The sequence below is a fragment of the Palaemon carinicauda genome, chromosome 1 (genome assembly GCF_036898095.1).
Source record: "Palaemon carinicauda isolate YSFRI2023 chromosome 1, ASM3689809v2, whole genome shotgun sequence".
Lineage (NCBI taxonomy): Eukaryota > Metazoa > Arthropoda > Malacostraca > Decapoda > Palaemonidae > Palaemon > Palaemon carinicauda.
The window spans coordinates 268,319,625-268,334,972 of record NC_090725.1 but is presented as its reverse complement, the minus strand read 5'-3'; the positions used below and the strand labels follow the sequence as shown (position 1 = coordinate 268,334,972).

General features: G+C 47.5%; 1 protein-coding gene across 2 annotated transcripts in view; it reads left to right on the top strand.

Moving 5' to 3' along the window:
• Positions 1 to 15,348, top strand: part of LOC137656083 (uncharacterized) — a 534,405-nt gene that overhangs the window by 113,365 nt on the left and 405,692 nt on the right. For both annotated transcript variants that reach the window (XM_068390261.1, XM_068390268.1), the window contains 2 exons: positions 140 to 364; positions 5,605 to 5,717. In XM_068390261.1, coding sequence (XP_068246362.1) covers positions 140 to 364; positions 5,605 to 5,717 — 338 coding nt within the window. The remainder of the gene's footprint in view (positions 1 to 139; positions 365 to 5,604; positions 5,718 to 15,348) is intronic.

Below are 15,348 nucleotides of genomic sequence, written 5' to 3'. Positions count from 1 at the left end.
TTTAATTTTGACATGTTACAAGAAAACCATTTTATTTATGAGATTTTGTACTGAAATCGGGTAACCCTAGCATTTGATTTTTGACTGTTTACTTGTGAGTATCTTGGCATTTTATATACTTTCATGAAATGCTTTGCAGATCACATAGATTTTACATCTGAACCAGAAGGCATTGTTGAATTAGAGGTTTCAACAGCAGATGGTGAACATACTGTATCTAGTAACATGCAGATGGAGAATTGTCGTACTGCAGTTACAGTCATTACGAATACTTCTCCTGGTGTATCTCCAAGGAAAACTTTACAGTCACCAGTTAATGCAAAGGAAAATCCAGCTTCTGAATCACAATCATCTGTGGATTCTAGTAAGTTGAAATCATTGAAGACTTGAGTATCCATAATTTAATGGTCTAGTTTTGGTTTAATGATTTGATATTTAATTTCACTTATTTTATAGTGTAATAGATCTTTTGACATATTTTTCAAGTTGTTACTATAACGCTTTCACTACATGGCAGTGGATCTGCTTTTCAGTAGCTGTATATGAGATTTGTCCTCATTAGATATACTGTATATGCACACTTACTCTTTGATAACCTACATTTTCGCTTGTTCCGTAACTAAAATACAAACCTACGCTATTTATAAGGGTATTACTTTCGAGGAAGCTGAAAGACGAGCCAGTAGAATTTTAGCAAGGGCTAACCAACCACCTGCTAGTTAGTGGGGGGGTGGGGGTGGAGGGTAGTAGCTACCCCTCTCACTCACACCTGTGTCTGTTACTCACTTTGCTTTTGGCTTGGGGGGAGAACGGTTGTCACCTCTCTTCCCCTCACCATTATTACTAATCTTTATTTTTCTTTTTCTTTTTCTTTTATAGTTTATGTGTGTGCCTTTTTGCCAGTGATGTAAACCTGCCCTGGACCTGAGGGCCGCTCTTTCATGACATTTATATCTTCCATCGACATTGATCCTCACCGTTTGTATCCCTTCCTGCAAAGGTGAACGGTGTGATACCAACAATACTTATGATGAATGGCGGGAGTGGTTTGCCTACCAGTTAGAAAGGTTTGGGCTCCGGTGGAAGAAGAAGGCTAAAAGGGATTCATCTTCTTCGGGGTTTTCTTCAAAGCAGAAGAAACCCAAAGCTTCTTCTTCCATCCCTTGACCTTCCTCCGAAGCTCCTGCTCCGGGGAACTGTCGAACAGTAGCGCAGGGCAATTAGCTCCAGGACAACCTCAGTTCTCGAGAGACGTGTTGATTCCTCTACCGAAGCAGCCCCACCACTCCCCTGGCGGCCTGCCTTTGAAGAAGGTTTTGTTGCAGATCCTTTGGCGGAGTGCAGAATGGCAACGTTCTTCCGTCTCGGAGGTTGACCCGATGGCTCTAGTCAGTGTGGATCTTCTTGACCCTGAGGAGTTTTCTGCCCCCCTGCCTCTGATTTCTGCCCTGCCTCATCCTCCACTGCTACCGCCACTGCCGAGGACTTCGCTTCCCCCCCTTGCTGATCATCCTTTTGGGGCAGAGCAAAGTCCGAGGCAAGTTTTCTTAAGGGTGATCACCTCTCTCGTTTGCGACAGAGACCACCCATAGAGACTCCTTTACGGAGGCCTGCTGGTTAGCCCTCTCCTGTGGAGGATCTTCCTCGCCGGCAACAAACTCGCAAGCAAAGAGACAGCTGTTTGGCTCTCCTCCTTCCGCTGCCAAACAATCCCATTCAGAGGATCAGCTGTCATCTAGACATTCTAGAGACCGTCAATCTGACGACTCCCGCCTGTCTCGCCGCTCCCCAGCTGGTTCCCGACCTTCGCCTGTTTCCACAGACTTGTCTAGGACTCGTCATTTGCCAGTCTTGCGGCGTTCGTCAGTCCCTCTCTACTCATCGACTGCTCACCAACAAAGTGCTGTCCGTGGTTCACCAACTGCTTCTAGCCACCTGGCTCCTTGTCACTCGTCAACGAGCAGCTGATCACTGTTTGCCAATAGTCCGCTGTTCACGGACAACACACCACTCCCCCAACGATTCCCCATTCACCTACAGTTTGCTATTCTTCTATGGTTTGCCGCTTGCCGACGATTAGACATTCTTCAACATCACACTGTTCGCCCGCTCACCATCGGCCTTTGACTGCTCGCCCGTCGCCATCGGCTCGCCGATCTCCCTAACGGCTCACCATTCACCAACGATTTGCTGTTTGCCTATGGTTCACTGTTCTCCTACGGTTTGCTGCTTGGCAATGATTCGGCATTTTCCAACATCTCGCCGTTCGCCCGCTCACCCTCGGCCTTCGACTGCTTGTCAGTCACTGTCAGTTCGCCAATCACCCCGTTCGCCTATGGTTTGCCATTTTCTTATAGTGCGCCGCTTGCCGACGTCTTGCAGTTTGCCTGCTCACTATCGGCTGTTCTCTACCAACTCGCTGATCTCCCCAATGGGTCACCATTCACTTACGGTTTGCCTTTCGCCTACGGTTCGTCACTTACCAACGATTAGGCATACTTCAACGTCTTGCTGTTCGCCTGCTCCCCGTCGGCCTTTGACTGCTCGCCAGTGACCGTCGGCTCACCGTTCTACAGCGACTAGCTGATTTCCTAGGATATCGGAAGTCAAACGGCATTAGTCCCTCGCTGCTCGCCAATCGCCAACACACCAATCCCCAACCGATCGGCAGGCAACTGGCATTGGACGCCTGCTCTGCAATTGCCGATCCCATTAGCAGCTCGTCGACAGTTGACGGCTCGTCACCCTCCAGTGGCTCATGAGCACTCGCCTGCCAGGCAGCGATCGCCAAAACCAGAACAATCTCTTGACCATCATCAGCGTTCTCCAGAACGGCACCGTTCGAAGGAACGTTTTTGTTGTCGTGAAAGGAGAACTCTCAAGCCTTCTCTTTCACGAGCCTCCAGGCCCTAACCGAAGCGCAGACGTTCTTGCCGTTTTCCCTCTCTTTGTTCTTCTCCTCACAAACGCAGGACATTGCGTATGCCTGAGAGAGCAGGAAGAGACAGGAACGTTCCCCAACGATCTTCCCCTGCTGTTCCTCAGGGTAGTGTTCTCAGGGTAGTGTTCTTGGCCCATTACTTTTCATACTGTATACACATGAATGTGGTTTGGCCTAGAAAACAAGCTTGTTGCATATGCAGATGATGCTACACTTTTTGCATCAATTCCATCTCCTGATTGTAGTTCTGGGATTGCTGAATCTCTTAATAGAGATCAAGCTAAACTTAGTGCTTGGTGCAAGTTATGGGGCATGAAGTTGAATCCTAACAAAACTCAAAGTATGATTGTAAGTAGGTCAAGGACAGTGGCTCTTCAACATCTGGAACTCAACATTGATAATGTTTCTTTAACTCTGTATGACTTGAAATTTTAGTGTTATTCTCGACAGCAAATTTTATTTTGATAAACACATTAGGTCTGTGTCTTCTTCAACGGTACAAAAAATTGTCTTATTGAGAAAGTCTTTTAAGATTTTTGGTGATCAATCGATTCTGGAGAAGTTTTTTAATTCTTTCATTCTTCCTTGTTTTGAGTATTGCTCTCTTGTCTGGTCTTCAGCTTCTGATTCTCATCCTAATTGGCTGAACAGGAACTTGTAGACTATTAAATTTCTTATTCCTGATCTAGCTATTAATATCTGGACTTTCGTTATATTACAATAATGCCTCACATCACAAAATTAATTGGTTCCATAGTGGCCTTTGTACCATGATTTTTTCTTGTTGTGAGTCGCATTTTACATGTAAATAGCCTTATTCGTTCCAGGCCCTACATTAAGTGTTATACGAAGGCTAAATTCCATGCTAAACTCAGTGAAATACAGTACTGTACAAACATTTGGATCATTCAATAATAACCTAATCATTAGTAACCAGTAAAAAAATGTATAATTAGAGCAAACAGCAAAAATATAATAAAAGTGTGGAACCATACCTTTGGAGTGAGGCGATGTCCGAGAGCGAAGTGGCGGCGCGGTAGAGGAGGAGACAGAAAACATAAGAACTTAACTTTAAAAAACATTAATAAATGGCAGAAAACATTAACACTGGGTTAAAGGAAACATATATGCAAGTGGCAGAAAATATGAACACAACTTAACAATATTCTTCAAATACAATTTTTTTTCCCTTTTTCTAATTTTGTATTTTTTTTACTTTACGTTTTTTATTTTCTAAATTTGATTACGTATTTTCTTCTTCAGTGACACTTTTCTTTTTTTTTGGTTCACTTTGAACTTCATCTTTACCTACTAGTACCGAAGGCCTCTTTTTTAAAAAACCTTCCAAGGAAGCTTATTTCATTTTTGCTGCTTAAAATTTTACTGAAATGACTCAGGATTGTTCCTATTGTAGACAAATTTCGGCCATATTCCTTCGCGATCAGACTTAACCGCATGCCAGCCTCGTATTTCGTGATTATTTCCATCTTTGTCTCCATAGAAAGCATCATTCTCTTCTTCCCCTGCACATCAGAAACTTTCTTTGGACCCATGACCTCATGCATGATGTCACTCATAGCAAACGACTTTCAGCTACTGAGGTGCTTTACCAAGTTCAAATGAGTCTGAACTTGTGAGGTCTCCCTTGAAAACACTGTTTCTGTGCTTTGCACATTGATACACTGCCCCTAGAGCAGAGAAGACTGTATTTCTTTGATAATCATGTTGTTTTGGATTTCCATACAGTCATAAAGCAGATGTTTTACTTTTTATTGTTTGTTATTCTATGTAATATGGAAGGTAATCAGCTATATGTAGAGCCCCCAAAATTTTAACAAAGGTGTCTGCGGTGGTTCATTGACATTGCTGAATGTAGGATTTACAGTATTTTTAAATTTTGATTTCACATGATTTTACAAAATTGTACAGAATCCAATAGTCTTTCCAAGGTTAATCATTTTAAAAAGCAAGACATGACTTACCCTTCAAAATATGTACCCATACCCATACCCAAATATGACCAATAGCAAAATTGCTAGCTATATTGCCTACTGCTTTTTTAAAAAATCAATGCCTTTTAAGATATTAGCTTGAACTTCAGTGGAATTATAGATGGAGATGGTGTAGGTGGAATCTAGAGGAAATTGATATTGGTAAAGGAGAAGAGTTTTGAAAGGGAAAGTTGAAATGACGAAATATTGATTTACGTTTTTTTTTTTTAAGTACTGAATCATCGTAAGAGACCAAAATTACCGACTTTCCATGTTCATTTCTGAACATTATCGTTCCATCTTTTTTCTTTATGCATAAAAAAGGACTATAACACCAAGTGCCACCAAAGTTAAGTAATCCTAATAAAACTTTTGAAAACAGGCTGAGAGAGGTGTGTAAATATGTACTAGCACTGTCACAATTATGATATTTAGTGGTGTAGTGTTATGACCTTCGTAGAAGGGTTTCTAAATACAGTACAGTATAAACTTTTGTTTCCCTTTTTGTGCCAAAAGTTGTCTTTTGAAGCATATGAACATATGAATATTGGGTAAGTATTGAAGTTATTAATTTCATTTGAAAATTAAGTCAATTCAATATTCTGTATATATAATAATTTTTTTATCTTTAAGTGTGTATTGCATGTCATTGAGAGAAAATTTTAATTTCAGGTATAGATATAGAAAAAAATGAGTCTGGTATTAATGATGACCATATACTTATTGAGGCTGAAGACATACAGATGTCCGTTGTGGATGAAAGGAATCCCACTCACATAGTTAAGGTACAGTAATTGTATTTTTGGAATTTTTTTGTGCATTTTTGAAAGAAGATAATCATGTGTACCAGAGGATTTGGCTATACAATTTATTAGCAGTTCTTGTTGCACAGTAAGAGTGGTACAGCGATAAAAATATGGAGTTTTGAAAATATAAAAACAAAAAATTCCTTTTTTATGTAACTCAGGCTGCTGGTTTACCAATGAATAAACCATCAAGGAATGAGGTGGCTTCTGATAGGTACCTTGCTATGAATACAGGGAATGTGGTAGGTACTCCATTGGTTGAAATCCTTACTCGCTCCTACTGGTACAAGTCACTATTCAGTTGGTTGCATGTGAAAAGGTAAATTTCTGATAGATTCCATTTTTTGCAACATCCTTTAATTCCAATTAAAATACAATCCCCATTCATGTCTTATTTAAATAAGATAAGGAACACTGAGCCAAAAATGGAGAAGAAAAAGCAACTGCTTTTACGTAATCCTAGCCCTTCTAGTTCATGGATTAAGGACTCATTGAGGAAAACTAGAATCAAAGAAGTTACTGTAGGTTCACCTGTTTTAAAGTCAAAAGTTGATAGGAGTAACAAAATCATATTTGAAGAATTCTTCAGGATCCGAGCTGAGAATTATCAGAAGTATTTACAAAAGCCAGTACTATGGTTCATAGTACACTTACATTCACATACAACTCTCACATCAAACTACATAAATTGAACTTCATCAATAGAAGTGTACTCCTGTTATGGGTCTGTTTGCTTATTTTACTTCCAAATACTGTAATTGCAGGATAATCACTCCCATTTTGAATGTTGCACTCTACTCAGAGTGCCGGAAAGTTAATGCATTAAAGGTTTGATTGTAAAGTGTCAATCCTTAAGCTGTTGAAAGGAAAAATCTTACATTTGATTTACAAGCATGTTTTCTCTTCAAAGTGCATTGTACATATTTTTAAGGGTTTTTGCAGTGTTCTTTCTTTCGTTTTATTTTACCTTTGTTCCTGCTTCCTTTCTTATCCTTCTGTTTTACCTCTGTTCCTGTTTCTCTTCTTATCCTTCTAATTTACCTCTGTTCCTGCTTTTCTCCTTCCATTTTACTTTCTTACCCCTTTTATCTTTTACTTCATAAGTGCAACTGCAGGATTTCTGCCGGTTGCACTTGATGACTGAATGGACTCGCAGGTTCTGGCCATGTAGCAGGTGAGGCCGCGCACACCACTCGTGTGACTAACTTGTCTACACCTCCTGGTGTGAGCGCTGCAGTTCCCTGCGACCCCAATCGTGCTCAAGCTCCTTCGGGAGCTTCATGGGACTCGCAGCGACCATTCATGCACTCGGTCGCAGTGGGAACCTGGATGCATTCCGTCTGGGATGAACCCTGCCAGGGTTCTTCCTCGACTCCGGAATACACGCCTGGTTCGGTCTTAGGACCAAAGCGAGGGTATTCATGGGGGATGTCATCACCTGTGCAGCATGTCGCTTCCCCTACATCTTCGGATGTAGCAGGACCAAGGGAGACGGAAGATCCTAAGGTGGAGTCGCTGTTTCTAGAGGTCATTAACCTCATGCGTGAGATTAATGGCCTCAGGGCTCCTCCTGCAGTAGTGTCTGAGGATAATTGTATGGCCTTGGAGATCCTATGGGGAGCTCCCGAAGGCAGTTCACGGCCCATCACACTACCCTGGTCGAGACAGGCTGCTTGAGCATTGGACTGAGTGAGTGACCAGATCGCAGGACCTGGTTACTTGCTTAGGAGCCAAGGTTCGAACAAGCTTCTTCCTCAATCACACTAGCGACAGAAGAGGTACTATGTCACAAAGTCTTCTGTGCCTTGTCCTCTTCCTCTCGACCCCACGGTAAGAGCGCTTGCTGGGGGTTCCTCGGTCGAGAGTTTGAAATCTCAGTTTGTTCCGTAACCGAAATACAAACCACGCTATTTACATAGGGTTTACTTTCGGCGTAGATGAAATGACGAGTCATTAGAATTTTAACGAGGGTGTTTTACCCCCGCGCTAGTTAGCAAGGGGGTAGGGGAGTGGTAGCTAGCTACCCCTCCCCCCCTCACACACCGGTGAACCGCTTGAACTTTACTTTTGGCTCGGACGTTGAACAGATGTCTCTGTCCCGTCCTCGCATGGCAGCCATTAATGTTTTGTCTTACTTAATTACTTACTTTTCTTATACTTGATATATATGTAAACATTCTTATGTTTATGTATATATTTGAGTATAGAAATACAGTAAGTTTCCTTTTCAGTGTTTGTGCTGTGTGTGTGTGTAGGAAGTCCACTCATTGTACGACAACTTCCCCGTGTGGTCTCAGGCCACCACGGTAACTTTTCATGGGTCGCGATCTCTCCCTTGGTCCTTCGGTCTCCCTTCGGCGGGCGCCGTGGGCAATCGTCATCGCTGGACTTTATTTATTAATCTGTTTCTCCGCTGTTCCTCCTTCCCTACGGGGAACTTGGGCTATCAGCGTAGGGAACTTGGGAGTTTAGTTTGACTACGGTCTCTCTCTCTCTCTCTCTCTCTCTCTCTCTCTCTCTCTCTCTCTCTCTCTCTCTCTCTCTCTCTCTCTCTCCTTGAGGTCGTTCACCCTTTTATTACTACTATGTATTACGGTAGCTTCTTTCCCGTTGCGGGATGAGTTGCTACTCCGTTTATTTTGTCTCAATTATTTTTTTAATTAAATCTTATTGTATTTGTTAACTTTTCAGCTTCTGTGTAGAACGCTTCCCTTCGGGGTTCATTCGTTCTTACTATTAGTGAACATTCTTAGATGAATTACATGTTTATAATTGTTATAATTCTGTTTTGTTACAGTTCTCCGCCTTCCCCCCCCCATCCCGTGAGTGTCAGTGGGGGAGGAGGGCGCATTCCTGTGCATAATTCTTATGTTCTTTTCCCGCTGGGGTTCCTCTTCGGAGTTCCCCCGGGGCAATTAATGTTAACTAATTGTCTTATTTTCACAGTTAACTATCTAGTTTTCGTTTGTCTAATGTGCCAACGAAGCAGAGCTGTCCTATTTGGGCCTGGGGAGTCTGCTATTGCCGCCTCCTTTACGACTTCGTCATGGGCGTGTTCCCTTCTCCTAGAAGTTCTCCCGTGACAACTGTCAGCTCCTTAGTTCATTTAGAACGCTCAGGAGGTTCGCCTCCATTGGTGGGTACTTCCCTTCCCAGGTATGAGTTTTTCCCCCTTCAGGGGGGGGCATCTTCTCTTACCTTAATATTTTCTGGTCCTCGGGCGGTTATGCTCTTGGTGCTGAGCGACCGCTTTTGTAACCATGCTCAAGGGGCTGAGCGGTGGCAAGGCCGGACCATGGTGTTCGTGCGATTATGCTCTTGGTGCTGAGCATTCGCACTTGCAGCTATGCTCAAAGGCCCGAGCAGCTGCAGGAGCTCCTCTTTGGAGGGTTGCTCTTTATGGTCAGCTTGCTGATCCAACGGCCTTAAGGGGCGCCTTCATCAGTTCTTCCTGTCTCTTCTACGAAGTGTTCACCTCTCTCGTTCACGAGAGAGGACACTCATAGAGACTCCTCTTCGGAGGACTCTCCTGCTGTTATTGCTGAAGGCTCAGTTCCCCCCTCCGAACATCTTCGAGGGGGCAGCTGAGTCCAACGGTCTCTCCTGTGAGTATCTCTCCCCCTCGGGGGAGTTCACTAACAGAGACTCCTCTTCGGAGGACTGATGATGGTGCTCCTGTCCGTGGTTGTCGTCATCATCAGCCCCAGGGGATCCTCCTCGACGAGAACAGACAGTTGCAGCTGCTTTGCTAGACCTGTCGGCAGTTCGTTCGCGATCTCCGACACCTGCCAGATCTTCTTGTCTTCCTTCTCCATTCCTGGACGCAGAATCGCAGTGGGCGCCTCTCAATCCCGTTTTCCAAATGGGCACCGGTCCCTTCGGGGCTAAGGGCTTATCTCACAATGTGAGTAAGTCCCTTTGGTGCCAGGTTTTTTTTACCTGTGCAACCTCGTTCGAGCGCGCAGTAGTTCGCAAATGCTCTCCTGCTGTGGACCAGACTTATAGTGAATCAACTCCTGATCGCCAACTCTTCTGAGACCTTCTGTGCAGCTACACGCCATGTGCGCCTACAGTCTCCTGAACGCCCAAGATCGCCTGCTCGCCGGCACACATCTGATCGCCCTTTTCTGATGTTCGCAATGCGCGCCAATGTTCGCCCTCGCTCCCACGATCTCCGGATCTGGGCGCAAGCAGGGAGATTATTTCTTCACTGAACTCCACGTGCACCTGCTCGCCACCGCGCATCTGCGCCCCCTTCCCTGATGTGCGTGATACGCGCCAACGTTCGCCCACGCGCCCATGATCTTCGGATCTGGGCGCAGGCTAGGAGTTTATTCCTTCGCCTCCTCGCCGACGATCTCTCTGGTTCTGCACCCTCGCTGATATCATCTGGCCGCGCATATCTTCTGGCCACTCAACTATGCTCCTACGATCTCCTGGTTCCTGCCTCGTCACACGCAGTTCAAGAAGTTCCTACGCTAGTGCACTGAAGTTTGGCGCCAAGCGCGCCCACGCCCGGTTCTAGTTCCAGCGCGCCAACGCACCAGCACGCTTCCACTTCACACCGCTCCGCCCAGGAGACACCTAAGCTAGCGCACAGGCGCTAACAGGCACCCGTGGGCTCTCTTACGCGCCAGCGATCCCCTACGCGCCCGCGCGATTCTTCGCCTGCGCGCAAGCGTTTTCAACGCGCCAATGCTTCAATTGTCGTAGGTTTCCTACGCGCCCACGCGTTAACTCTCCTGTATGCAATCGGTCGCTACGCGCCACCGCTTGCCAACGTGCCACTGCTTGCCAACGCGCCACCGCTTGCCAACGCGCCCTCGCTCGCCAAGACGCGCCATCGCTCGGTTACGCGCCATCGCTCGGTTACGCGCTATCGGTCTCCCGGCCGCCTGCTCTCGCCCTTACGACCGTGCGCCCGCACACATGCCCACCCGTGTTCGCCCGCACACATGCAAACCTGTGTTCGCCCGCGCTCACGCATGCGCACCCGTGTTCGCCCGCGCGCAAACCAACGGTTTTCCCTCGCACGAGCGCCAGCTCGATTCCCGCCAGCGAGCCATCGCTCGCCAACACACCATTGCTCGCCTACGCACCATCGGTCTCCTGACCTCCAGCGCTCGCCCTTACAACCGCGTTCGCCCTCACCTGCGCGGGCACACCCACGTTCGCCCGCGTGCAAACCAACGATTTGCCATCGCGCGAGCGCCAGTGTGATTTTGACCGCTATTCCCGTCGGGTTTTCGCAACACGGGCAACCTAGCGAGTTTTCTGGAGCGCGTACTTCCAGATCACGATCTTCACCCCGTAAACGCGGAGCATGGCACGTACAAGAGCAGGAAGAATCTTCAGAGAGGTCTGGGCAACATTCTTCTCCTTCTTTTCAGGCAGGCCCCATCATCTCTACTCCTCAGGATCGTTCGATTCCCTTTCCCCCAGCGGGAGTCGCTGACACTGCGTCTGTCAGCCGTCAGCAGAGGAGGTACAGTACTTCGAGATCCTGGAGAATCTGGTTTAGCCCTTCCTCTCCACCATTCCATGGAAGGGTCTTACCAGGGAGTTTTTCTCTCGAGAAATTCTCCGCCCGGCAGGTGACATTCTCGTCTTCGGAGATCTTAAGCCAGGAGAAAGCCGCAAAGTGTGCCATGCGGGCCACTTCGTGGCTGGTTGTCTGGCTTGGATCTTTGGGCATCCTGTTGCGATCCGAGAATTTGTCCTAGGAGATCCCCAGGAAGGTCATGGAAACTTAACTCCTCTCGGGCATGAGCACCATCGTTTCCCGGCTCACCAAGTTTCAAACTTGTGGGCAAACTCGATGTCGAAGTATTAAGATGCAGTGACCGAGAGGTTCCTCTCGGAAGTTCCAACCAGGGATGTCGGCAAGCTCAGACACTCTTCCACCCTTGGAAAGACCTTGTTTTGAGCCCAAGGACGGGGAACGGACAGCTGGAAGGTGGAGAAAGCGAATCACGATTCGTTCCTCCAAAGGCGCTTGCATCCAGACCCTACAAACCTCCAGCGCCTCAACAACAACAGCCTCGTCAGCCTAGGACATCGGAACCGGCCCCGGCAGCTAAGACAAGGTGTCTAAACAGCAGCCCCCTCCTGTCAGAGACAAGAAGGGCAGGAAGTCCTCCTGGGGAGGCAATAATCCTGAGGGAGCGGCCGAGGCCGCAAACGCTAGGATTGGCAACCCCCCTGCAGGGTCCCCAGTGGGGGGATGCCTAAGGTTGCGCGCTCAGGTGGCAGCAACTCGGGGCCAATTCCTGCACGATCTCCGTGATCAGCCAAGGATATCGCGTCCCGTTCTTTACATCTCTACCTCCACTGACAGTGAATCCAGTGTCGCTGAGCTCCTATGCCATGGGATCGGCAAAGGGGCTAGCCCTTCGGGCAAAAATCGAGACCATGCTCTAGAAGGATGCTCTCCAAAGGTCATCGACGGCTCCACCCCCCGGCTTCTTCAGTCAACTCTTTCTTGTAAGAAAGCGTCTGAAGGCTGGAGACCTGTCTCGACCTCTCAGCCCTGATCAAGTTTGTCGAACAAACTTCGTTCAGCATGGTACAGCAGAGTCAATCAGGCTTGTAGTGAGACCACAAGTCTTCATGTGCACACTGGATCTGAAGGACGGGTACTTCCAGATCCCAATCCATCCGTCTTCCTGGAAGTACTTGAAATTCAGCCTAGACAACAAGATATACCAGTTCAAGGTGCGGTGTTTCGATCTCCCCACAGCACCGCAGGTGTCCTCCAGAATGTTCACCCTGTTATCTTCATGGCCACACAGGAGCGGCATCCTTCTCCTTCATTTTCTGGATGACTGGCTATCCCAGGCAGTCTCAGAATCGACCCTTCTTCGACACCGAGACAGGCTTCTGGGACTTTGCCAAGATCTAGGGATCATGGTAATTCTCGACAGTCTTCTCTGCTTCCATCTCAACAACTGGGATATCTAGGCATGATATTAGACTCCAATCTCCAAGCCCTCCCATCAGATGTCAGGATAGCAAGGCTGAGGAGAGTCGCAGAACCTTTCCTCAGACGAGGAGAGCTTCCAGCCCAATCTTGGTTACGCCTCCTAGGTCACCTTTCCTCCTTGACCAGGCTAGTTCCAACGGCCGCCTCAGGATGAGATCCCTGCATCGGCAGCCCACGCCCCGGTGGAATCAAGACAACGATTCCCCGGACATTCTGGTCCCTTTTGGACCTGCGGAACGAATGGACCTGCAGTGGTAGTTGACCTATGGAAACCTTTGCAAGGGAATGGATCTTCTCGCCCTTCCCCCTCATTTGATGCTGTTCTCGGACTCGTCAAAACAAGGGGGGGGCCCACGTTCTGAATCAGGCCTATGGTCAGAACCAGAAGGGTACCTCCACATCAATCTGCTAGGAATGAAGGCCGTAGTCTGGCCCTTCAACACTTCCAACAGACTCTTACGAGTCACTCCGTGGACGACAACTCCACGGTAGTGCCTTTTGTTTCAACAAGCAGGGAGGTACCTTTTCATATCAACTTTCTCATCTTGCAGTAGAGATACTGAGATGAACCGAAGTCCACTCAATACCCTATCGGCTCGTTTCATTCCAGACAAAGGAATGTGCTCTCCGACAGTCTGAGCAGGGCCTCACAGATAGAGAGTACCGAGTGGTCTTCGGCCCCCCCTGGTAGCCAACAAATCCTGACCTTGTGGACCTGTTTGCGACAGCCTTGAATTTCAAGCTGCCGCTGTACTACTCCCAGTTCCAGACCCTAAGGCACTCTGGCAAGATGCCTTCCTACACGGTGGGACAACATCGACGTCTACGTCTTCCCACCGTTCTGTGTGTTGAGAAGGGGGCTCAACAAGACCAGACTATCGGCCAACCTGTCGATGACTCTGATAGCTCCGCTGCAGCATCATGCAGAGTGGTTCCCGGAACTCCTGCATCTCCTGACGGAACTCCTGAGAGAGCTTCCCCCACGACACGAGCTACTCAAACAACCACACTGCAACATCTTCCACAAGCCGTAGCATCGCTTCGGCTTCACGCCTGGAGACCATCCAGCATCCCCTCTCAGAGAGAGGCGTTTCGCAACAAGTTGCAGAGCGGATGTCTCGACACCTGCGAAAGTCATCCGCAGGGGTCTACCAGGCGAAGTGGAGGGTCATCTGTGGTTGGTGTCGTGGGAGAGGTACCTCTCCCTTTGATGCCACTATTCCAGCAATAGCAGAGTCATTGTATATCGGCGGGAGGAAATGCGCCTTTCGCTCAGCCTTTAGCCTGGCCTTCAGGCTGAAAGGAATAGACATTTCCTCCTCGCTGGATCTTTCTTCGCTCATGCGATAAGAGATCTCCTTGCGAATCATTACGCCAGGCTTCTGATCGTCACCTGTCTTGGAAGACGGTGCTCCAGCTCGCTCTGGCCTCGGCCAAGCGTGTCAGCGAACTTCATGGTCTCTCATACGACGTCGCCCATTCAAGAGGATAGGTGGAGGTAACGTTCAGGTTCGTCCCTGAGTTGGTTACTAGACTCAAATCTTGGAATCCCGGACTTTCGGTTTGACTCCTTCAGGATTTCGAGTCTCCGTTCTGTAACAGATGACCCAGACCTTCTCCTACTATACCCAGTAAAGAGTTGGAGGGGTTATCTTAAAGAACAGCTGCAGTTCGTCCTCACGTGCTAGCCCTGTTTGGGAGCACAGGGAGGACGGAGAGGAGGGTCATCAAGAATGCCTTTTCAGCCTGGATTCAAAGGGTCATCCATCACGCCCTGAATCCAGACCCTCCTCCATCACGTTGCCTTAGAGCACACGATGTCAGAGGCATCGTAACATCCTTGGCCTTCAAGAGGAACTACTCTGTGACGCAGGTGCTACAAGCTGGAGTCTGGAAGCGTCTAACGACCTTCACAGCCCACTACCTGCAGGACGTGACCCACAGGAGCCTCAATACGTTTACTATCGCCCCTGTGGTGGCTACACAACAGCTGGTCTAACCTCAGGCTCCTTTATGGACAGGTAGCAGAAGGTTGAGGGCATTGTTATCTGGTTTCAGACTGCCTGAATGAAAGAAGTATGTCTGGCCCTTACTTCTTTCTTCATCATCCCCTCTCTTGGGGAAAGCAGCATCCTAGTTTCTCTGCATAGCTTACCTCAAACCTCTGCAGTTAAACCATGCTTCCTTGTGTTCCTAGTATTAAGTTAATACTGTCGCATCCCCCATGCCCTGACGAGGTGGTATTGGGAACGTCCTAGCCTAGAATTCTAGCTAAAGGACTTCAGGTCGACTTCCTAGGACAAGTCACACTTCTTCCCTCCACACACAAGCTTATGTAGGCCGCACGTTTCTTGCGTAGCAAGAAACTTGCGAGGTGCAGGGACTTTTTTTCTCGAGTGCTGCTCACTCGGATTCTGAGTACCCGGGTAAGCCAAAGCCAGTAAGGCTGGGGACTTTCCACCCTTCCTAAGGGTAAGTCACCCTATGTAAATAGCGTTGTTTGTATTTCGGTTACGGAACAAATGACAAATTCGGAGATAATTTGTATTTTTCCTAACCATACAAACCTTAGCTATTTACACATATTTGCCCGCCAGCCCTGTCCCCCAAGGTAAGTCCTACCTCTAA